Source organism: Cyrtonyx montezumae, unplaced genomic scaffold (assembly GCF_038088225.1).
Source record: "Cyrtonyx montezumae isolate F1298 unplaced genomic scaffold, pur_monq_1.0 scaffold_8, whole genome shotgun sequence".
NCBI classification, from domain to species: Eukaryota; Metazoa; Chordata; class Aves; order Galliformes; family Odontophoridae; genus Cyrtonyx; species Cyrtonyx montezumae.
In genome coordinates this window covers 48,213,359-48,237,252 of record NW_027072089.1, presented here as the reverse complement: position 1 = coordinate 48,237,252, position 23,894 = coordinate 48,213,359, and the positions used below count along the sequence as shown (strand labels likewise).

At 41.6% G+C, this 23,894-nt stretch overlaps 1 protein-coding gene across 7 annotated transcripts in view; it reads right to left on the bottom strand.

Moving 5' to 3' along the window:
- ANKRD12 (ankyrin repeat domain 12) overlaps positions 1-20,834 on the bottom strand; it is a 73,930-nt gene extending 53,096 nt beyond the window's left edge. For 4 of the 7 annotated variants that reach the window (XR_010623218.1, XR_010623217.1, XR_010623219.1 and 1 more), the window contains exons 1-2: positions 20,743-20,834; positions 807-943 (exon numbers count right to left, since the gene is read on the bottom strand). Coding sequence is in view for 2 of the 7 variants with exons in the window: in XM_065753698.1 (XP_065609770.1) it covers positions 807-893 (87 nt within the window). In the remaining 5 variants the exon portion in view is untranslated. Of the gene's footprint in view, positions 1-806; positions 944-12,979; positions 12,999-20,742 lie in introns of those variants that run through there. The other 3 variants (XM_065753699.1, XM_065753700.1, XM_065753701.1) reach the window with 3 other exon arrangements.
- Positions 20,835-23,894: the final 3,060 nt, after the last annotated feature.

Here is a 23,894-nt window from a genome sequence, read left to right as displayed (position 1 = left end):
AGGTCATCCCCCAACCTGTACTGGTGCATGCAGTTAACTCCTCCCTAGGTGTAATACTTGTTCTTGTTAAACCTCACCTGGTTCCTTTCTGCCCAACTCTCCAGGCTGTCCAGGTCTCACAGCCTGCTGGCATGTCAGCCACTCCTCCCAGCTTTGTATTGTCAGCAAACTTGCTGATGGTGGACTCTATCCCCTCAACCAAGGTCACTGATGAACAAACTACTTTCGCTAGTGTTACTAGACCTCACACACCCTTTCATTTTTCAGCACTCAAAAATGGATTGTACAGTTTTTAACACGAACTCACTTGCACAGGTGTTACTCAATCCTTTCACAGCCCTTGGCTTTCAAGTCCTCCCAGCAGAGGGAACAAGTTCCTGTGATACAAAGGAAACTAAGCAACGCGTTTGCTCTTTGGTCTGTACTCTCACAACTCCTCAAAAATGTTTCATGAGCTTGTTACAGAGTAAAACACTGTAAAATTAAATTAGATATGAATCCTTGTTCTTAGTATAAAGACTTCACATGATGTATGATATGGAAATTATGCATTAACTTGCATCAAAAAAAACAAACATATCCAGCTTCCTTTTGAACTAAGTTGCAAGTTGCAACAAAAGGCATGTATTCTGTTCCCTAACTTAAACAAGAAGGCATGTAAAAAACTGCATCAGATTTTTTTTTCTGCACTTAATAAATCAAAGTATAGATAAGAATTTATTTCCCATTACAGGAGCAAAAGCTGTGATACAATACGTGCTCTTTATTTCACCAAACTTAAACAGACATGAATATGATTTTATTACCTTTCTGGCAGTTGGTTTTTCTACCATGGTGCTATCGCTGTCAGAATTTTCTATGTGAGCTGTTTTTGCAGATCCAGATTTGGGCATTTTATAGCTGTTTACTAGCTGTCTCTTGTATCAGTGGGTTCATTGTGTGTCTGGGGAAAAAAGAACAAACAAAAAAAAAAAAGAAAAACCAATATTATATAAATTACAATGCCATACCAGGAAAAATGTTGTTACTGCAGATGGTAGCAGAGTTGAATACTACTCCAAAAAACTAAACTAACAATCATATCTGACTCCAAGTACTCTGCTCATTGACAGCTCCCACTCTAGAGTGGAAATCAAAACCAGAAACATGGTGGAGACATGGCATCAGAAAGCCACAAAGTCAGCTGCTGAAGTGCCTCACCCTTCTAACCCATATTTTTGACAGACTTAAAGCTTTCAGGTATTTGACCACTCATTACTGTTCAACATGCCACTTTGTTCTATATGCAGTAAGACTAGCAGAATGCATAAAATCATTTCTAGCCAAACTGTCAACAACAGTTTATTTTTCTAGCCTGGGAAACTGAAACACTGTCTATCTAAAATATTTTAGAAAGGCAGTCCATCTTGGTGATGCGCTATCCCATCTAGTGGAACAAGAGATACATCAGAAGAAAAATCTGTTAAATATTAAAATGTTAAAAAGGATTAAAAATGCTTTCTCAAAGTAAAAACCTTAATTTTCACTATCTAATAGTGAATACCTGTCTAATATTAATTAGATAATCCATCATTATAGATGCACACATAGGAAACTAAGAACTCCGTGCTATTTCAACTCTGTCACACCAAGCATCATGTAATGGAATTCTGAATTTTCTGTTAGTTGCTGTAAACTTTTCTGCTTCGACAGGAAAGTCAAGCTGTCCTAAAAACTTATGTTTGGAACATAGCAGAAGACTGCTTTTCACTTACACTGCCAGCAATCTCTAGTCTAGTGCTTACCAGTATCATTTATTATCTTTTTAAGAGACACAAAGTTCTTAACACAAAGCAAAAAGTTATGATAAGCTGAAGGGCCAAAATATCCTGTCAGCACACTAGAATTTTTACTACACAAGCCATAAAGCACTGTCATAAGAGAGTCCAGATGTAAAAAACTGCAAACACTATAGATTCTGAATTGCAAACAAACAACAGAGAAGACCTAACATTTCTCTTCATGTTCTCTTGTTAGGGCAATTGCCAAGGCAGGGACTAAATTGGGCTGAGAATAAGCAGGGCATACTCAGCTCGCTGCTTTAGTAGAAGACTAAAGAAAACTTGGCAAATAATATTAGAAATGTAACTTAAAGAAATGTGTATCAAGAACTCTCATCTGACTTGGAGAAGCTCACGAGCACTCATTTCAACTCTTTCACTCTGTTCAGGCTTGTTCAGAGTCAAGCATGTTGCTAAGCCACTATGGACTGCCCTCATAAATCCCACACTGCAGTAAGATTTGTGAGTTAGCTGAGACTCAAAAGCCAATTCCAGCTCCGGGGGAAAACCAAGAGATCTAACACAAAAATATGGCCAACAGCAAAAACAGCATCATGACCAAAAATCCCAACAAAGTCATTTGCTGAACTCATTTGTCTGACTTGCACTTGTAAGAGTGCCAGGAGGAAAAGGTCATGTGAAAATTAAAACTGCATTAGACTTCATTTTAAGAAGACCCATGAAACCACCCAAGCTTTGAGCTGGCATATCACGCTACAGATATTTTAAAGGGTTACAATCTTACTGAATCTTGCAGTAACTGTTTCATTAAGGTCAGCTAACTTTTGTTCCAGGTGTGATGCTTCTATTGTTGCTTTACAGCTAAGATTTTTGGGAACATGAAGAAAATTTGCTGCTGTTATAGGACCAGGGTTGCCATTTTGGTTCAATGCAGGTAACTACCCAGTATATTCTCTTTAGTGCTAGAGCTGACACACAAAACTATCAGATTTAAACAAACTGCTACCCCTCCACTCCCTCCAAAAGACCTAAACCTATGTGAAATTATCTTGCAGAATACTTGGTTAAGATGAATATGAAGTACACTACAAAGTAACACCTTACTTCCTTATTCCTTCACAACAGGAGAGGAAGAAAAGTTCAAAATGCTCAGTCCAAAAGTCAGAAATTTGTAAATGCCATGCTAAAGTCTGCTCCTTTCCTTTCCTTTCTCCACACTAGTGTACTTTCTTTTAACATTAACCATGAGTTTATGAAAAACACAACAAGTTTAATTAGAAACTCTCACCTACAATAACGTTAATCTTGTCCTCATGATTAGGAAAGCTGGGGAGGGACCTTTTGGCAGGCAGCGAGAGGACAAGAGGAAATGGTCTTAAACTGGAAGACTGCAGATTGAGACTAGATATCAGGAAGAAATTGTTTACTGTGAGGGTGGTGAGACACTGGAACAGGTTGCCCAGGGAGGCTGTGGATTACCCCTCCCTGGGAGGGCTCAAAGTCAGACTGGATGGGGCTGTGAGCAACCTGGTCTAGAGGGAGGTGTCCCTGCCTATAGCAGGGGGTTGGAACCAGGTGATCTTAAGGGTCTCTTCCAACCCAAACCATTCCATGATTCTGTGACTATGTCAATAAAAAAAAACAACAACCATATCCTGAAATTTCTACTACTCTACTCCAACCCAAGACACAACAAACAGTAGTGCATTCCTTCATTTAAAGAGTCAGCATGCAGCACTAATGGCAAAGAAAATTATTAAAATAATTATTAATTAAAGCACATCTGCTTGCCTTTCATTTTCTTTGTTGTGTTTTTGTTTGGTTGGTTTAAACAGTTGCAAGAAAAAAAGTCGTCAAGTCAATGGAGAGTACTCAAAAATTTCTTGTATTTTACAAAAAACATTTCTTAATCCTAAAATAAGCCATGAGTTGGTATCTTCACTGACAGTAACTGCTGGTCATCCTATACCCACAGTACCCCCATTAACTACAAGCATTTCTGTTTTATTGGGTTTACAAAGTAAAACACATGCTACAAATATGCTTTTCTCAGTTAGCCACTCAAATGCTAACTTTCAGTTGCAAAACCTCCAAAATCACTGTTCCAGTAACCACTTTGAAAATAAAATTAAAAAAAAATCATTTCAGTAACGCTCATAAACTGAAATTATCATTTAATTTGAAAATGTAACAAAAGGGCAAATGCCTCCTTCATGTAAATATTTTGATTTTTCCTAATTATCACAACTACTTTCAAACTTCTCAATATGTAAAAAAAAATCGATATATCAATCAAGTATTTCTCACTACATATTCTGCCTTCCTTTTGTTGCATTTTCTTTCCTTCCTTTATACCTACTACCTGACTCCCTGAAGCTACTTCCATTACTGCTTTGCTTATCCTTCCTGGCTTGAAATGCCCTTTCCTATACCTTTCTGGTTCTGACAGTGAGAAGTCCACCTTCACAAGCTTAGTAACCTTCATTAGCATAAGCTTGGCTCCATTCCTCTTACAAGTTGGCCTCATAGTAGGGGCTGAACCACATGAACAGCTGAACAGGAACTCCTCCTTGACAAAAGGCACAGCCTCCTTATGTGGCCTTTCAACTCTTCCTACATAGGGTTGGGTTTTTTTCTGCTTTTTTTTTTCCCTTTATTTTTAATTTGTTTTGTTTTTAAATAGTAGACAAAACAAATGCAAGCTGTACGTATCCTATGAGGGGAGAGGATGGTGGGTACATTTTCACTGTAAATGTAAACTAAAGGTATTTTTTAATAATAAAGTTATCACAAATAATAGGGTTGTAAATACAACTTTATAGTTGTATAATCACTAACACAAGTGTAAGTGAATGAAAAATGAAACCACAGGCTGTTTCTGTTCTGTTTACCACATGATCAAAATCAAATTGAATTCATTCAATTCTTGAGCCCAAGCCAATTGTGGTTTGACAACAGAACTGCTCTGGAAGATCAAAAAAGTTAGTACTGCATACTGGACTATTAGAGCAGATTTTTAACCATCCCAACTATCACGTTGAGACTATGGCTATATTTCCATCCAGTGTTTTATACAACAGGTACCTATTTCACAATCAGAGGGTGAAATACTTCACAACAAACACTTAAATATTCCAGGAAAACAAAACAAACCCCTATAATTTATAAAGGGTAGAGTTGTTTCTTTCATATCCCTGTAGTCCAGAAATGTTACTGAACTATTTGACCTGCAATTGCATTCTGGATACTATGGCAAAATTCTGCACTAACAAAGTGTTTTTCCCTAACAGTATTACTTAACTCACATGTGCCTGCAGCTCAGTGTCATTTAAACTCATGTTCTGAACACAGACACATTTGCATTCGAAGTAAAAATGTAGAACAGAAGCAGGAACTTCTAGGGAAACCTAGAACTGTCTGCTTTGAGCTCCATTCAGGGGTGTTTCTTAACGCAATTACCAGTTCAGCAAGGAAGTCTCCATGGCCTATTTCAAATCATCAGAACCCTACATTTAAAAGTTACATTCTGCGCATTCAAATTATTCTTCTTTGTCACAACACTGTCAAAACAAGCAGTTCCAACACTTGGCCTGACTGAGAGACACAACTGCACTTTTCTTCTAACAAACTGATCCTTTTCATGCTTTCAGTAAAACAAAAACTGCTTCCTGCTAACTAAACTTTCCTTCATATGACAAAATCAAATACTCTTGACTGCTTTGTCTTTACTGGAGCTGTCTTCTCCTGCACATTTGTTATCCATCATCAACATCCTATTACTAGTAATACTGTGTTAAATATTTCTCTCAATTCATTTCCACTTGAAGTAAGTAAAAAAATCCTATTTTCTCATTAGAGTAGTGAAGATTAATAGATCTACAGATTATTATTCAGGATTATTTAACCTAAAAAAGACTCTCAGATAACCAGCTACAGAAAACTGAAGTTACATTAAATCCCTAATACCTTCAAGTTGCTATATTAGCTTTGTATAAGCTTACATCTTGCACTAGGGAAAAGGCATGCCTTCACATGTGAGGAACAAGGAATGTATGCAGTACTCCAACAGAGTTGCTGATGCTCTTCAATCCCTTTGTGGAGCTTCTTAACCTCAGCTCAGTTTCTGAGAAACTGAGGCCTATGTGATTAAGTTGCATTTATATGGGTGATTCACCAACGGCTTTCAAGCTTGTAAATGGTTTTGCTTAAATCTGACAGCAGGGAAAAGTTGGCAAAGATAATAAGCACTCCTGAATTTCATGGAAAAAGGTGGCCAGCAGCAAATAATAATAATAAACTGGTGTTCCCTGAGGGACAGTTTTAATATGAACTTCATGCCACACTGCATGCAACAAAAATCCACGTGAAATGACCTGTTTAAGCCACTATTCTTTCTCCCCCCAGTCACAACAGAGTTTCAGTTGAGACATGTATGCTCCTAGTTAACCAACCACAAGACATAAACCTGCAAGAAATTAAGCATCACTTGCTTAATTATTCAATGTCTTCTCCATAACATATAAAATGTAACAAGGTTTAGGGAAGGCCTTCTTTGATAGCCCTGATGTACAGCACCTTGAAGGATAGTTGACTACCATTATAGCAAAGCAGTGGGCACAAGATTGAACTTCTGTAGCATGAAGAGCAGATGGGTTAATTTCCAAGACACTGCATCTATACTTGAGCTCCAGAATGTATGCATGTTTAAAAAATAAGGAAGCTACCATAAGGCACCTTTATTCTTCTGCATTTCCCTTCTTTTGCCTGCAGAGGGAAAAACAAAACAATCAAATAAAACACCTCTCTTCCAGTAAGGATTTACTCCAGACTGGGAAACAGTGAATCAACTGTGCAAAATTTCTGCTATAAATATTTGACAGGAGTAGTTCAGAATGTTTTGCTAAAATTAGACTTACAAAAATGACAGCTGAGGCTATAACTACAGTACTGAGAAGTGCTGCATATCAAGAGCAGGTCTGTAGGGCAGCAAAAATTCAACATTTGCCACATGTAGCAGTTTTGCTCTGGACTAGTCCTAGTGCAATTCCATGTGCTAAACGCTTTAAAGGCTGGAGCCCATTCAGCACATTCCTGAATGCATCTCTCAGTTTAGCTTTAGCCAGGAGAAATCAAGCACTAAAGCTGGCCACAGAGCAAACTAAACTACAGCAAGGAGAAATGCTGAAGATAGTTACACTCCAGTACATTCCTGGTTCACCCAAAGGCACTGATATAGACATCCTCTTCGACATCATCTCCTCCTTCCCACACCTCAAAACTTTCTCTCTTTCAAATTTATTTCAGAATGACTAGTCTGACCTAGATCTCAATGATATTCAAAGTCTACTAAGGAAATGAAGATGAAAAGGTGGTGGATCAGTGCAAGATAGAGAAGCCTCAGAACAGCACCGGCACAGTAGGAAAAAATCAACATTTGTTATTTTGCACTGAGAATTCCAGCTGGCCAATCTGTATGTACATACTGGCTAATTCAGAAACATGTTGGTAGCCCCAGCCCAGCCACACCAAACGTTATCAGCATTCTGGTGGGAGTGGCAAAGGCAATGGAGGCTAGTGCACTTGGCAAAAAGGAATGGATATGGCACAAAGGAACAAAAGCCACAGAACTTCGTGCATTAAATATATATATATGTAGACATACACAGCATAAGGAGCAGAATTTAAGCAGAAGTTATTAGCAAAACATATTCATCTAACTAAGTTGAATGCACTCTGGCTTCTTGTAGTTTCTTTCCCTCCTTCCCACTCACTCTTCTGTCAGGAAAGGGGAAACGGCTTAAGCATTTTATTTCACAGTAATAGCACCTCTAAGCAAACGATTTAGAGAAATGCCTTCATTCCAAAGGAAAGGTTAACAAAATAGCAGTGCCACTGATACATGAAAAATCACAATGGGACATGCAGCAGCACTGTCAGTTTTCCTCTTCTGGAATTCACTGTCACCTCCAAACAGTTACTTCAAAATAACCTTCTGCTACACAACAAAACACATTCCAGTCAGACTTCACTGCTTGACTTAATTGAGATCATTAGTATCCACTTTGTCATCTGTGGTGTCCAGAAAGGAAAAAAAAGAAAAAAATAAGGCTGAACGAGAATTATTTGAGATTTTTTGGTACTGATTTGGAGGAATGAGACCAAGAAGCCAGGACAGTGGGGAAAGAGAGCATTCAGGTCTGAATATGGGAAGATGCAACATTTACTAGGAACAGAGGGAAGCCCAGCAGATCAGTGCCTTTCTAGCTCAGCAAGTTAAGTACCACATCAATGAAAGGAACAGCTGTACTTTGACCTGATAATTCCCACACAGTATGTCTGTGAGCAAGTAAAGCTTCAGACTATCCAAACAAGAGAATGCAGCTGTAATGAGGCAACAGCAGACTACAAACTCGAGGATAGGTAGGAAAGGAGCACTAGGGAGGAGAGAATGGTACACCTGCATGATCAGCACACAAGATTACTTTCCTCATAACATGGAACACAAACCAGAAATACCTACACCTTGGCATTCCTGTGGCTCTATAAAAAAGCCTCAAGTATTGCATTCACTTTAAATTTAATGGAGAACAACAAACTTAACTACTGTCAGCAGTTTTCCAATTGCTCCTTGGATAGACATACTTGGAGAAACGAAAGCTTAGATGCTGCTCATGTCTCGTGGGAAGGGCAAGATGAGAGCAGAGGCCAGCATGTTGCCTAGAGCATGTGAAGTATTTGCCAACAACAGAGCAGCAGCACTAGGGTTCCTCTGCACTCCTGAGCTTAAGGAGGGAACTTGTGCATGGTTCAGTGTTTCAAACCTCTAAATTTCACCAAGATAACAACTGGACTTCATGACACAACTAATAACTGCAACTGGCAGGAGGCAGGTGCTGTAAGAAGGTGTGAGCAGCATGATCAGAAGACAGTAATAACATTGGGAATAAAGCCAGGAAGAAGGCTGGTGAGAAATGACAGAAAAACCAAGAGGATGGAAGCTAGGTCTGCTGTAAGAAAGTGCAGAAGGGGCATAACAGACCTAGACAGAGCATTCTGCTGGTTCCACCCATCCTGTCCTTTTCTGTCTGCTCCTATCCCACTCCCCCATCTATTCTCTTCACATGCACAGTTACACCTCCTACTCTTATCTCACACTTTTTATCTCTTTGCCATAGTAGAGAAAACTCAGATCCCAAAACAGGCTATGAGGAAGAACATCTTCCAAATAAGAGTTATAATTTCACTTAAAGGCATACTGTGACATTCTCACAATTTGTATATTCTCTGATCACCTGAAAAATTAACAAGTTCTGCAGAAAGCAGGTGTAAATCACTGTCAACCTGTCAAGAAACAGGCTCCCTGTAATACAGCTTGCTTCAGTAAAGCATAATCAGATTCCTCCAGAAGGTGGCCAAGCCTTTTTCTTCTTCAAAAGGATAAGATACAAGCTTGCTATTAAAAAAATGGCCTTTGAATAGTAAGCCTAGACTACATAAAAATCTCATTAGAGCATCATGCAAAATACTATTCTGTGATTTCAAAGTGAATGGTGACTATAGCCACAAAAGTACTGGGCTTTGTACCAAGGTTTTTGTTGCAGAGGCCTATGTAAACACAGCTATCCTATAATCATTGCAACAGTTTGATATTTGCAACGGAAACAATGAGAGGGTTATTACAGGCTTCATTTGAGCAAAAATCGCTCTGCGTCTCTGATGCAGAGTTCTGTGAAAATCAAGTTACATGGATCACAAATACTTCCTCTCAATCATTCAGTAACCAAGGTTGAATGCACCATGCACGTTCCTGCTAAGAAAGTTTACTGAACAACCAAACTCCCAAGATGCTAAAGTCAAAGCTGAGTATCTATGAGATCTCTACACTAACAGTTTGGTTGGCTTTTTTTTTTTTTTTTTTTTTTGCAAAAACATGTAATACATTAGATATATGCAGCTTGAATGAACTAAACATGCACTTATGTACATCCACGCTGGCAAGCCTGCCTACAGCTACAGGCCAAAAGCTGTCCTTTATAAGCTTAAAGGAAAACATCTTTTGCATATACTTTCTGTATATGGAGTGCTCTAAAGTACCATCAAGTGCAATGAACAGAACAATTTACCAGACACATCTGTGACTTTCGCTATGTGATGTCTCATTGTACTTGCAGCTCTGTTCTCTAGCAGTAACCAGCAGATGAACATTACTGGCTTTAGGCAGTACACCAGTCTGACTTGATGAGAAGAACAGGGCCTAAACGTCACTGCACGTATCTTTTACAGACAAAAAATGGAAGAACATTCTCATTTTGAAAATATTCACAAGCTCTTTTCACACGTAATCACAACAATTCAGCCCGTGCAGATTCCAATGTCAGAGTTACAGGGAAAGAAGTGCAATCTAACACACACTCTCAAACTAACAGTGCCTGAGGCAACAGTCTGTTGTGGAATTAAGTGCAAAAGCTGTACCCAGTACGGACATGAGTCACAAATCTGGCAGTTTTTGCAGAATTTGACGACAAAATGACAAAACACTTTTGGTCTAGAAATGGGCAATTCTTCACTCTTAGAATCTTCCTTAAAGACTTGCACAGTACTTGAAATGACTGTGGCTAGAACATGCAACACTGAGATCAGTTTTACTCCATTGCTACAGCTACTGTGCAGCCTCATACAGAGTGCCTTACTCCCTGCTCTCCACAGTAATTCTCTCTGTTTTAGAGCAACCACTAGAAGAAAAAAAACCAACCATCTCACACAAACACACCTTTTCAAAATGCTGTGAGAAGACTTGAACGTGCGTTTGGAGACCCCTCAGATCCTAGTTAATATACAGAACAGATCAAGGACTTTGTCCTAACAGAGTGCACTTCCACACTTTTTGTGAAATGTAGAAACATTTGAGATTCAAATACATTACGAAAAGACTTGTATGACTCCTAAGAAAAACAAGATATTTTAACCTCATTTTAAAAAGGTGCCGTTGCACAGTGAAATAGGAACAGGCAGTGACTACTCACCATCTCCAAAACAGCTTTATATATATATACACACTCTAAAGTACCTACTCATAGCATGCCAGACTACATTACACAGGGAAAGGATGAAGTCCCCAGAAACAGCTGACACTCAAGCAGCAAGAAAGATTTTCCAGTACTTCAGCTGGAACTAACCACTACTTCCTACCAAAATAAAGAATGTATCTAATAGTCTAGGAATTTCTACTAGGAAGAGCAAAAAGGAAAAAGAAAAAAAGAGGACATACAACTCAGTCCTATTCAGAAAAGAAACTAGGATCTTTGCTGAGGTTTTGCTGCACTTGCTTATATTCCTATCCAGAATGTCTTCAACTCTATTTTAAGAGCCTAAGTTTACCTGTGCTTAGTTTCAAGTTGCACAGTTCACAATACACAACAACTTATTTTCAATGCGTTTAGACTTGTCAGCCTCTTTCTAACAAATACACTTCATTAAACCATATGACTGTATCCACAGACTGACTTTTAAGAAGTAAGAAATTTATTTATCATGAAATACATGCTTACCAAAGAATACAAAAGCTTAGTTATGGAATAATTGGGGTTAGAAGGGATATTGAGAGGTCATGTAAGTCCTTTAGTTATCCGTTCAGTCAGATGTTTGCAGCTCCCCTCACACCTTACAAAGTGCAGGCTAAGTCTATTACCTAAGGAGGAAAAAATTGGTAACAGAAACCCTGGCAAATATAAGCCTCCCTGTTCCTGACCAACTGTAGGTGCCTATAAATCATGCAGCGGAGTTCTTATACAAGTAGCACAACATGAAAAAGAGAGAACACCGGCTCCAGATTTCATTATAAAATCTTATTCACTCACTTAAAATACCACACATGAACATACATTTGAGATTTGTTGTATGATTGAAATTTTAAAGGTACTACAGATATATCACCTTCCAGTAACAGCTGTATCAGAGCAAGACATTGCTCCTGTCATACCACATCTCATCATTAGAAAGATGCCTATGACTCTTTCAAGTTGGATGGCTGGAACGTTTATTCTGGACTACACTTAAAATAAACACCAACTAAAAAAACTGAAACACCTATTCCAGTAGTGCTGCACATCACACTTTAAGTAAAACTCCACAGTCTACCTGTTAGAATGAAACCAACGCACGACACTGATTTGCTTATGGAAGTAAAAAAAAAATTACCCAGATGAAAGAAAACAGCACTACAGTATCCTACAACTCCAAGTTGGTCTTTGGCCTTCAGCAGTATTTTCATTTGCTAAGCATTCCCTCTAAACTGAGACACTAGCTTGGCCTCGAGTGCCCCCACTGAAGTATTTTAAGTAACACTGAAGGCAAAAAGCGGACTTCAAGCTTCTGTGATCACTCACTACTGGTAATCACAAACTGTCACGGCAAATGGAGAATCTTGCTTATTTCACTGTACTAAAATTGTTGACAAACTGATGAAGTTCCAAGGAATCACTGACCAGAAACACACAGAAAGAGGTTTCACTTGCTTCCAGAGCAAAATAGCCTATTTGTCAGTCATACTATGAGTATTCCCTGCTATTTCAGCTTGCCCTGACTATTGCTTTCTTAGAGGGGGAAGGAAAGAACTTTAAAACAAACAAAAAAATCTACGAAGTCAAACCAAACAACAAAAGAAGGCCCTTTATCATGAAGGAATCTTATATTGGACAGCACCACAGACATAATAGTCATAAATTAAAACTGGAACTAAGAGGTTTCAGGCTCCCCCGAGTTGGACTAGATGATCTCTAGAGGTCCCTTCCAACCCCTACAATTCTGCGACTCAAAGGCGTTACCTTATTTTCATTACATTCCTGGAAGATCAGAACACTTTATTTCCTTCATTTTACAGATAGGAACTTCAGTTCACAGCAAAATTTAAGTCAAGAGTTTTAGTAACTTGTTATATGCATCACATACCCAAAGACTTGTTTTTTCAGATTACATCTATATTCCTAAAAAGCCCTTAAGTTTTTGAAAAACAGATGACAAAGCCACCAACTTTCAGGGTTCCTCACCCTGGAACCTCTTCCTAAATTAGAATTACTCCAATCTCTAATAGGATTCCTCTTGAGCAGTGCTTCACAATTTGTAATGTAACCCAGACGTTCGCCCTACTCATTAAATAACATTAAATAACCAAAGAAGTCTTCAGCATAAACAGATCCTACCATCACAGAAAGGCAAACAATCAGCGCTGTTCCAGCGTATGGCAGACAGCATTTCTGACACAGCACAACATGAAGGTTAGTGACACTGAACTAAACAAGAAGACATTCAGATAAGGACAAGAAGCACTTGTTTCACTTTCGTAACACGCTCCAATTTCCTTCCCTTACTCTCTTAAAAAAAAAAAAAACGGTGTCAAAAAGATTCTAAGGTCTTCCCACTGCAAATGTCACTCTGCACATCAAGGTTATGAAAACCTAAAAGCAATTTGTTGACATCAAATGACAAAACTCACATGGAATTATTATTTATATCTGGCCAAAGCACTGAAAATCAGAAAATTATTGTCAAAATATCCTCACAGGTGCTATGCTCAGCATATAAAAGCCAAAAATTATAAACAGAGTATGACAGAGGAAAAGGTTATCAGCTATCTATAAATGACCTTTTATGTCCTCCCACGTAGGTAAGTGAAAATGGAAAAAATAAAGAAGATGAGTATGTTAGACTCTAGCTGGTTCACATCTACTTTAGCACCTCACAATAGCATACTGAATGTTAAAGCCCAAGGATCCAAAAAAGTGTAATTTTCAAATGACTGGATGCTCAACAACTCTACTTAGTGGTTTGCTAGAAGAAATGTATAGGGCCAGGGAAATGTCTGTACAACAGGTAGTCTCTGATTCATACCTCAATTCTACAGACATTTCTATTGAGGACACACTTTCAGAATGGAAGCTCTACCAATGGAATGGCCTGGGTTGAAAAGGACCCTAAAGATCATCTAGATTCATCCCCCCTGCCATGGGCAGCGCCGCCAACCACTTGACCACGCAGCCCAGAGCCACATCCAGCCTTGCCTTGAATGCCTCTAGGGATGGGGCATCCACAGCCTCTCTGGGCAACCTGTTTCAGTGTATCACCACCCTCTGAATGAAATATCATAATGTTATTCATTCCTTCAGAAAAGCCTTTGTAGTGCTATAGGTTTGCTTAATAGTAGAGCATGTGGACTGAATAAGTACACTGCAAATGAACTTTCAAAACCATAACCTTAAGTAACATCATTTTTTGCAGAGAAATTGAAAGATCATAAAACAACGGAATATTTTATACAAAAATGGCATATCAAATTGCTTGAGAGTGGCAGAATCATTATTGGTAATTCAGTACTGTCTCATTTTCTAAAAATAAGCAAACAGATAAAGGAAGCAGATGCTTCTATTGGCACTATCTTTCCTCCTATTTAACTTAATTTATTTTTAATATCCAAGGAAAGTGCTGCACCCAAAGCATTCGAGTCAATATCCTATGGCAATGCTGATCATACACAAAGCAGGTTACAATACTAAAGCTGAACATTCATGGAACCTGCATAACATAGACCAGATGACATTTACATCATAGAGCAGCTTGGAATGATTCAGAAGCAAAATATCCTCCCTGACCTCAAAACACTTGTGCAAAGTCTCTTTTTATGCATACAGGTAGGAACACATCTCCCTGCCTAGGAGATACAAGATGCATAAGAAGCATACATTTAAGAACGGGGATATTTTCACTGGCATCAACAACAAAACAGAACAAAGTCTACAAAAGCATCCCATCTCCCCAGACCAGTGATAAACCCGCTGAACAGAAGTCACCGACACTGCCTCCCATTCCAGTTGGGCTGGAACAGCTCCCACCTAGTGACACGAGATATCATTCCTTCTGACATACAGACACCATCCGTGCAGCAGTCCCAGCATTTCTCCCTGTGGGCCAGTAGGGAACTGCAGCCGGCTGAACCTCAAGGACGCTTGTCAGCATTGCTTATTCTCACACACATTTCTCTACTCCAAGATGAACCCCACACATCTGTTCGTGGAAGACACAAACATTACTGGTTTTACATACGGCTGATTGTTCTGCCAGGAAGTGCTGGCAAGAAAGCAGATGATGATGAGAATCACAAATACAACTGCTGGAAGAAATACTTGTTTTTCTCCTTGAGAGGAATTCCGCAGGATCAAAAACACTCTAAGTTTCTTTTTAGGTGTTACCAACATTCAGATGATCGTATCAGAAGAAATACTCCTATCAGCATTTATGCTCTAGATACTTGTTTATCTTCTCCTGCAGTAGAAAATAAGGTCGTTTCACTTTCAGTTTTTTACTCAGAAGCTCAGTCTAAGTTGCAGGCACTGGAAGAGACTTTCCTCAGTTAAATTCCAATACAAACAGCACATAATAAATACAGGTGATTTTCTCCTTGGGGGAGAAAAAGAGGGAGAGAGAAATAGGAGACCACATGTGTAATAAGCAAGATGAAGCGCAAAGAAGTCTTACTTATGCAAGCACCTAGTCATTTATATTAAAAAAAAATACTTCCGTGAGAAGGAGAACTTAGCAGAATGAACCACAGCTTGACAAGACTACCACAAAACAAGAAGTAATGCAACAAGGCTGCATCGTCGGGTGACTAAAAATGTATTTTTCCTGACTAATTTCATTACCTATAGCAGTTGGGCAGGGTGGGGAGGGTTGGAGACGGAGGAAGAGTTCTATTTGAAAGAACACCACTTGCCAGTTTTAGAATTTATCAAGCTTTCAGCAAGGAATCCCAACAGGCTTGCTAAACTTAGCAGCATTTTATTCACACAGTTAGGCTGAATTCCAGGTTCAGCTGGACACAGCTCTGAGCAATCCGCTCTGCTGGCCCTGTTCTGAGCAGGGGGACGGACTGGATGCCCTTCAGAAGTGCCTTCCAATCCCAGCAAGGCTACGATCCCGTTCTGTGAATTAGAAATGCAGCTGTTCTTAAACTCAGAGGCAGCATGTCCACCGGCAGTTCTCTCCTCCTGCTGATATGCTCAGCATGTTAAAAGGTTTAAGTATTTTACATTCCCGAGCAACTTACACCACGATGTCAGGACAGCATTTATTCCAACAAAGAACCCGTGTAGCCTGTGAGTACGGATGGCAGAGTCAAGTTCAATCATATCATTAAGACAGCTGTGTACAATATACATTGGGAAGCTTTTTTTTTTTTTTTTTACTGAGAGCCATACTTGCTGTGAAAATAAACATCTATGTGGAAAAACCTTCATCTCCTTACTCTGAAAAGTAGACATACACAAGCTCTAGAGTTCCTGATAGGATTTCTCTTTATTCTATACAGTCTCTCAAAATAAAGGAGTTTCTTGATCCTATAAAGTATAAAGAGGAAACCTATTCTGGGACAGAAAAAGAGTCATGTTTGCCCAAGCATCAGGAGATGAAGACACTTCTCACAACATCCATGATGAGTCCTGCCTTTTGATCTTCAAGGTAAAAAAAACTTGCACGTTCACAGGTGCTTCCTCTCGACCCTTTTTTAGGATGAGCTCCGGGCTCAAAGGAAGCACCTGCACAGATGCTGAGCATAATGATACTCCCTTTAAGCTAAATGGAGAAGTGGAGTTGTAAGCTTCAGTTTTGATCTACTGCTTATTCCCTAAAGATGCAACAAAATAAATCTTGGTCAGCTAAAGCTGTTCCATCAGTACAGCAAAGGAAAGCTTAAGTCTATGACCAAGTTCAAATTTCTTCTACAAGGACCTACAATCCCTTTAGAATCTTAGTAAAGATCTGTAAGCCCAGAAATTTCAGGCCCATTTTACATCCATTTACATTACAGGCCCATCATTTTACACAGTATTCTTAGAACCTCTGTAACTTCCATTTAAGCCTTCATTAGCTTCCTTGATAATTAGCAGATAATTCCAGAAGGAATGCTACCTAAAGCACACAGAAGCCCTTCATGGCCTAAAAGCAGATGAACTGCCCAAGCTATCCATGATTCTTTTAACTCCTGCAGGATACACGGTGTTAAATGGTTTGCCCGTGTGTATTTGATTATTAGTGAGATATCAAACAGCAGATGACAGAGGAAAAAAATTAAATTAATTTACTAGATGTAAAGCTTCACAAACTGAGGTTTTCATCCTCGCTAGCTTGTGGAGGTGCAAAAGCTTCCTGTCTCACGGCCACGTATCATGTAAGTAACAGAACAAAGTAACAGCTTCCTTACGGAAGTAATTTTTCTTTGGTGGAAGAGAGAGTGGTGGAACAGATGGAGAGGAATGAAGAAAGCTAGAACTTGGTTCGCATACAGTGTAACTATTTAGAGCTGTGAAACTACTGCAAGTACTACACTTAACTCTCATTAATGTTTCTAAGTCATCTGGAAGTTGAGGGGACTGGAAGACAAGGAACAAGTTATTTTCAAGACAAGAAACTTTAAATAAAAACGTTTTAAAAAGTAATATGGTTGTCAAGACCATATCAGACCACGTTCGTCTCAAAAACAAAACAAAAAAACAGAGAACAAACTTTCTTTTTTTTTTTATCTTATCTGCAAACTAGTAGTAAGAACACAGATTAGACTGCTGGACAGCACAGAGCACCATAGAAAGCTAATTACTCTCAGTTAGCATTCTTTATTGAACAAGATCTTGAATGTAACCAAGAGAAAGATATTTCTGCAAACTGGCTAGTGAAGCTGTTCAGTAGTTTGAAGAGCCAGACACCCATTAAGTAGGATGTAAAAGAAAGAGATGGGAAGCTACCAGAAGCCTTAATCCAAGCAAGCTCATTGCTGCTGTCATCAAGTGATGGAATTACTAAGATTTCTCCCAGAACAATACTCCTCCAACAAGAAAACATTACTTAGTTTCTTAATACTTTCTGAAGCTTGGAGGCAGGGGAAAAGTACTTTCTATCTCTATTATTTTCCAGCATCATTGATGCAAGAACGAGGCAAGAAGGTGGTTCCAGAATTCTTAGCTTCTGCCCCTAATATAAACCCTAACTGTCTATGTATTGACTATGTCTTTTCTTGGCATAAAAGAGAGTGAAAGCAATCCCCCTGCAGCATTGTATGCCCAGCCGAGGAGAGTTTCTTCATTTGCTGCTTGCAAAAGATAGAAGTGCAAGCTGCAGATAAAAGGACGCTTTGTCAGACCCAGGGAGATAACCCAAAATAAGCCACAGCAAAGTCACACCAGCTCTCAAGGGCTCCAAGTCTCTCTTTAAATTAATGTTTAGGTTTTATAGAAGGTGACAAAAGGTCCTCAACTGCATAGCTAAGCTACCAAGCACAGCTCAAAAATCTGCTTGAGGAACTTCCCAGGACTTCTCCAGGTTCTGGAGCAATAACTAACTCGTGTGGAAAAAAGGCTATGCTAGCTGGGCTCTGACTTCTGTTATTCTGTTAATAAAACTATTCAGTGTCATAATGCAAAATGCAAGATAGGGTTTGTGCTAATATTTATTTCATGCCATCTGTCACCGGAGTCTAAGTAGAATCTAATGATGTAGCTAAAACATAAGAGTCTGGAGACTAAATGACCAATCAACATTTATACTGCTCCATCTGCAAGAGAACATGCAAGAGAAAGAAACACCAAACATTCACATCTACTCATTCCTTCGTAAGATTAAAAACAAAAGTCAAAAGTAACTTGTTCTGGATGTGGATATTAACACTGTGGTAGCAGGTTAATCATTATATATTTGGTGATCGATAGCTCTTTCCAATTGTAGGAGAGGAAACACTAGTCTTTCAGACAATTTCACCATACTGAGGTGGCCTGAACGTGGCAAATCAGTTTAACAAACAGAACTGTTTTTCATGCATCTGTATGCTCAGTACTGAGGAAGAAGTTCTACCTCAGTCATTCCTAGGTGCCAGTGCTTCAGTGAGAGGATGCCCAGGACTCCCCTACCTAGCAAAGTTAGAGCTGCAGGTTTCTGAGTTCTATAGCAATTTAAACAGACCCCAATGACATAAATGAACTTCTGCTTGAGCCTACAACTGATAATCTGTGTTTAATAAAGATGTGCATTTCATTTTCAGTATATGCTTTTAATTCTAACCTAAGTGGTAACCAAGTAACACCCCCAACTAATGCCAAATAAACTCTGATGCATCACACGAGCACTCATTCAGGCTGCTTATTAAAAGCCCTCTTCCTCAAAGAAGCAACCTATTGCATAAGTCTGGTTGGAATAAACCTTACACAAATGCCATTTGTTGCATGCAGCTTGCACTCTTACACAACATCTGTCCTAAGTTTTGCTGTCTGTAGTACTCAGAGTTCACAAATAATTTGAATAACCATCTGAGTGGGCGAAGAACACAAAGAGATGGCAATAGAGATGCAGAAATCCTTCTATCTTTCAGATCCAGATGTCATCCTTGTGAAAGGATGAGTGGCTACTCTGACCACCCGCTGGCATGCCAGCCAGGCTCAGGGCTTACTAGGAAGCAAATCAGAAAAGAGACACACGCACCATACAGCAAAACACTGACACCACCACAAGAATGCCTCCACGGTCCACTGGGTGCTGAGAAAAACAACTGTACTCCTCAACTTTCTAAGCTTTCAAGATGTAGTCAGGGAAGTCAAAGTATTTAGGGAAAAAAGAAAAGACAATGAATGGGTTCAGCACTGCCCTCCCAGTGCAGCGTTCTGCCATAGCTCAGACCCTGCAATTTCACCTGGACAGTTCCTCAAGCTTGCCCTGCAACCCATGGAATTGATGTAGGAAGAGATGAAGGTTAACCGAGAACCTGCAGTTATACCTGAAGAATGAAGAGCAGCAAGTGACCTCCAACATCTGCACAAGCCTGAAGAAGTAACAACACGTGAGATGCCCTGATGTCTCACATCATTTTAAAGATGTTACTCCAGGGACCCCAACCCACTGAACTACAGGTGGCAGCAGGCACTGAGCCCTTCCCAGCTGCACAACAACCCCTGCGGACAGCTCACCACATCCCTGCCCCAGGGGCTGAGATGTGAGCAAGCTGCATGCTGAAATCCACCCAAGCGCTTCAGAAACAGGGAATTGTCTCCCCTCAAATCTTCCCACACTGATAGCAGTGAATTATTTTCATGAACATTAATGATTTCTTATAGACTTGATGACCTCACCCTTTCCCCTCGTTCCAGGATTAAGCAGTTTTTCCTGGAACGCGGTGACATTTGGGCTGCCACACATCTGTCTGATAGCTTTGTGTTGCTGCGAGCATCGCAACTCACTCACTGCTCTTTATTAGCGCTGCTTTATCCCACCGGCTCTCCGGGAACTCAGAGGCATGAAATTCCCATCTCCTTCCACACCCACAAAACAAAGGTGCAGAATACGGCAAGGGCAGCCGGGCTGCTTCCACTGAGCACCTAGCTGGATGTAAGGGGAGATAAACGGAACGAAAACCAACACATGGAGCAAAGCGGAATATAACAAACGGAATAGAACGGAATTCTCTTGCTCCCCACCGGCAGCCTAGTGCTTAAAAGCGAACAAAAGCACGCAGGCGAGCCGAACCCAGCAGTGGCACAAACTGCCCGCCGCCGTGCCCGCCGCTTTCCCGTCCCTTTGTTGCCCGGTGCCACCTGTGCGGCGCCGCGCGCGGGCTCCACCTCACCGGGGCCGCGCTCCGCTGACAGCCGCCCGCGGCGCGGCCGCCGTTAACGGAAGCCCCGACTCCGAGGCGGGCAGCCCCGGCGCCGCTCCCCGGGCGGGCGGGCTTACGGGCAGCACCCCGCCGCCTCCTTCTCTCTCTCTCCCCCGCCTCTCCCCGGGAACTGCCGCCCGCCGGCCCTCGGGCGGGTGACAGCGGCGGCCATGGCTTGGCTCGGCTCGGCGCTGACAGGCTGACAGCCGCCGCTCTGAGCGGGGCAGCGCCTGAGGGTGCCCCGCTGCGGGGAGTGCGAGGGGCGCGGCCGCTCCTTACCTCCTCCCGGCCCGCAGCTCCGCCGTCGAGCGCAGCCGCTCAGCCCCGGGCCCCGCTGTGACCGTCGGGTTTGAAAACAGCCCTCCTCCTCCTCCGCCCCCGCCCGGCGCTGCCGCTCCCCTCCCCCTCCCGCCCTTTGCACAGCGCCGCTCCCGGAGCGCGGCTCCGCGCGGCTGCCGTTGGCCGCGCCCCACCCACGTGACCTCTGCGCCGGGAGAGTAGGGGGGCACCGCGCCCGGTGGGGTAACGGCGCTCACGGCCGGGGCGGGAGGAGGGCGGGCGGCGGAGAGGGACGGGGCGAGCCGCGCGCACGCGTCGCGTCGCTCTGGGCGGCTGCGGACGTGGAACTTTCTGGAAACGGCGGCGGCGAGGCCGCTATCGGGCGGGGACGGGGCGAGGAGACGGGGAGCCGGCACCACCGCGGGACGGGGGAGCCGCCCTGGGCCAGCGGCCCCACTCCATCCCGCCTCAGCGGCGCGGCCGCTCCTTCTTCGGGGAGGGGTTTTCCAGCGGCGATGGCGCAGTGAGTTTTAACAGGCGGCGCAGTGCGCGTGCGCGGCCCGGAGGGCGCCGCGCGTCCAAATGAGGCGGTGCGTGAGGGCGGGGCTGGCGGCTCGCGGGTCCCGTGCTGCAGTGTTAAAAAACAATAATTGAAAATGCTGTTGTATTGCTTTTTCTTAGAAGCAAAGGTGCATCATAATGGCTGAGGATGGAGGGGACCAACCCGTGCCGTGGGCAGGGCTGCCCCCCAGCAGCTCAGCTGCCCAGGGCTCCAACCTGGCCTTGAGCACCTTCAGGGATGAGGCACCCACAGCTTCTCTGGGCAGCTGTGCGAGAGCCTCACTGCTCTGGGAGTGGGGAACTTCCCCTCTGACACTTAAATCTCCCTTCTTTTACTTTAAAGCCCTCGTCCTATTGCTATCAGATCATGTCCCGTTCCTCATGCCTATCTTTTCCAATGGCCAGGGGTGCTGGCAGAAATAATGAGGTGGATAAGAAGCGGATGCTGACCTCCTGTGCAATGCGCTATGAGTAATCACAGAATCAGAAGAGTTGGAAGAGGCCTCTGGGGATCAAGCCCAGCCCCCTGTTAAAGCATCTTCCCTTCAGTAGGTTGCGCAGGAAAGTGTCCAGGTGGCTCTTGAATATCTTCAGAGGAGGATACTCCATGACCTCTCTAGGAATACCTTAGCCTTCATAAAAGTAACTCTTATTGCACTGCCCCTACATGGCCTGCTCCTGGTACAGGCTGGCATCACATAGCCCAGATACTCCCATGCTGCACATCAGGTTGTTTAGGTAAACATGTCTAATTTGCTTTCAGAAGTTTATTGTACTGGTCATGTTTGGTAACGCAGCTGCCATCCTTTCCCTTTGATGCAAGCAGTGCATCATGTGCTGTCAGCTGACCAAAAGCAGGTGCGCTCAGACGCCAGAGACCACGCAGCAAAAGGGAGCTGCATTTACCTCATGTTCTTTTGTTTGGTTGATTACAGAGGTCATTGCTTGAGGTGCAGGCAGGCTGACGTGCAGACAGGCTACGGACTGCCAGCCCAAGTGGAGTATTTCCCAGGGCAGTAAGAAGTATTTCCCAAGACAGTGTTTGTTCTCACAGTACTATATAGGGCACAGTGTGATTCATCCTCCAGCAATGAGAGGCTGCAGGTGCAGTGCATGGTGTAGTACTGCATTCTCCTTGTACATCAGCACAGGTAGCATGCAGTTCCAAGAGCTCCTTTTAAGTTGGTGGGTTTTCTCAAGCAGCAGCTGAGATCATGGGAAGAATCTTGTGAGCTCCATCTTCTGCAGATGCTACTATTTGTAATACCTACCAGTAACTTTAATTACAGTTCCTTAATCCTTTTATAAGAATTCCTGTTTGAACTCATAAAAAGCAATAACTGATTCAACTGATTCTGCATTTGTTTCTTCTTCTCAGCTCGAGAGTCTCTCCTTTTTTCATAGCACAGCTGCAAAATTCCTTTGTAGCTGAACTGTGTTGACTCGTGCAGTACTTCCCTTGATCTGCTTTCCCTAGCCAAACATCTTGTATCATCAGCTGTGAGAACTACTGGGCTGAATGAAGATAAGCACTCACAGCAGCTGGTCAAAGTGTGTCATGGCTGAACTCAGTCCAGTAACTTGAGGCTGCAAATCTCAAACTGCAGCACTAAAATCTAAGATAGGAACTTTTTGTGAATTCTTAGAGCATTGTCATGCTGCTGAACATATGCATGCTAGCCTCTAGCAGATAACCAGCACATCAGTTGGTCAGCCCACTTTAATTCACTCTACAGACAGAATTTCATTGCTTCTTCCTTTTTGACAGGAGAGGTAACGTTTTTCAAACAGTTATGGAGATCTCAGAAATTCTTTCCATTATCCAGTGTCAGCTGCATCACTGCTTATCTAGTGGAGTTTCCTATTACTCCTAACTTTATTCCATCTTTAGCAAAGGAAAAAACCTACCACCCACTCTCTTCTCAGTGGATTATTTCTGTCTTCTACTTCCATGTCAGAAGACTCCTGATTTCTTTCCCAAGACTCAACCTATTTTTCTTCAAACTTCCTTAACTTCCTTTTTTTTTTTTTTTTAGCTCCAAGTAGTATTTTTTTCCACCTCAGTTGAAGTGCTTTTACTTTTACAAAACAAGTACAGCACGTACATTCTTTCATCTTTCCCGTATGGTTCACAGGTTCTGTTACTGCAGCTGTAGCAGTTTAAGGAACATACTGGCTGTTGCTGTAGTTAACTCATTTTTCATTTAAGTGACCAGCCAGTACTTAACACAGTTCAAGGTACTAAAGAGTAGAACTGAAACTGCAGAGCTGTGTTTCATTATTTGTGATGTTAGCATCAGCTGCTTGGAGTCATTATCAGTAATCCTCTGCTATTCAGGGTTGAGAATAGTGGAAATAGTCTGTACAGTACTTGTATAATCTAAAATCCTTAATACTACTAGCAAAAACAAACAAATTTACCTAGAGCTATTCAAGGATATTAAAGAGTATATGGATATATTAATTACTGCACTATTCCAGAACTCTTCTATAACAGTCATTTTTTAAATCCCTACAGTCCTACATTAACTATTGTGAAATTTACTAAGTATATTCCATGAATGGGAATAACATTCCCCTTTTTCCAGTCA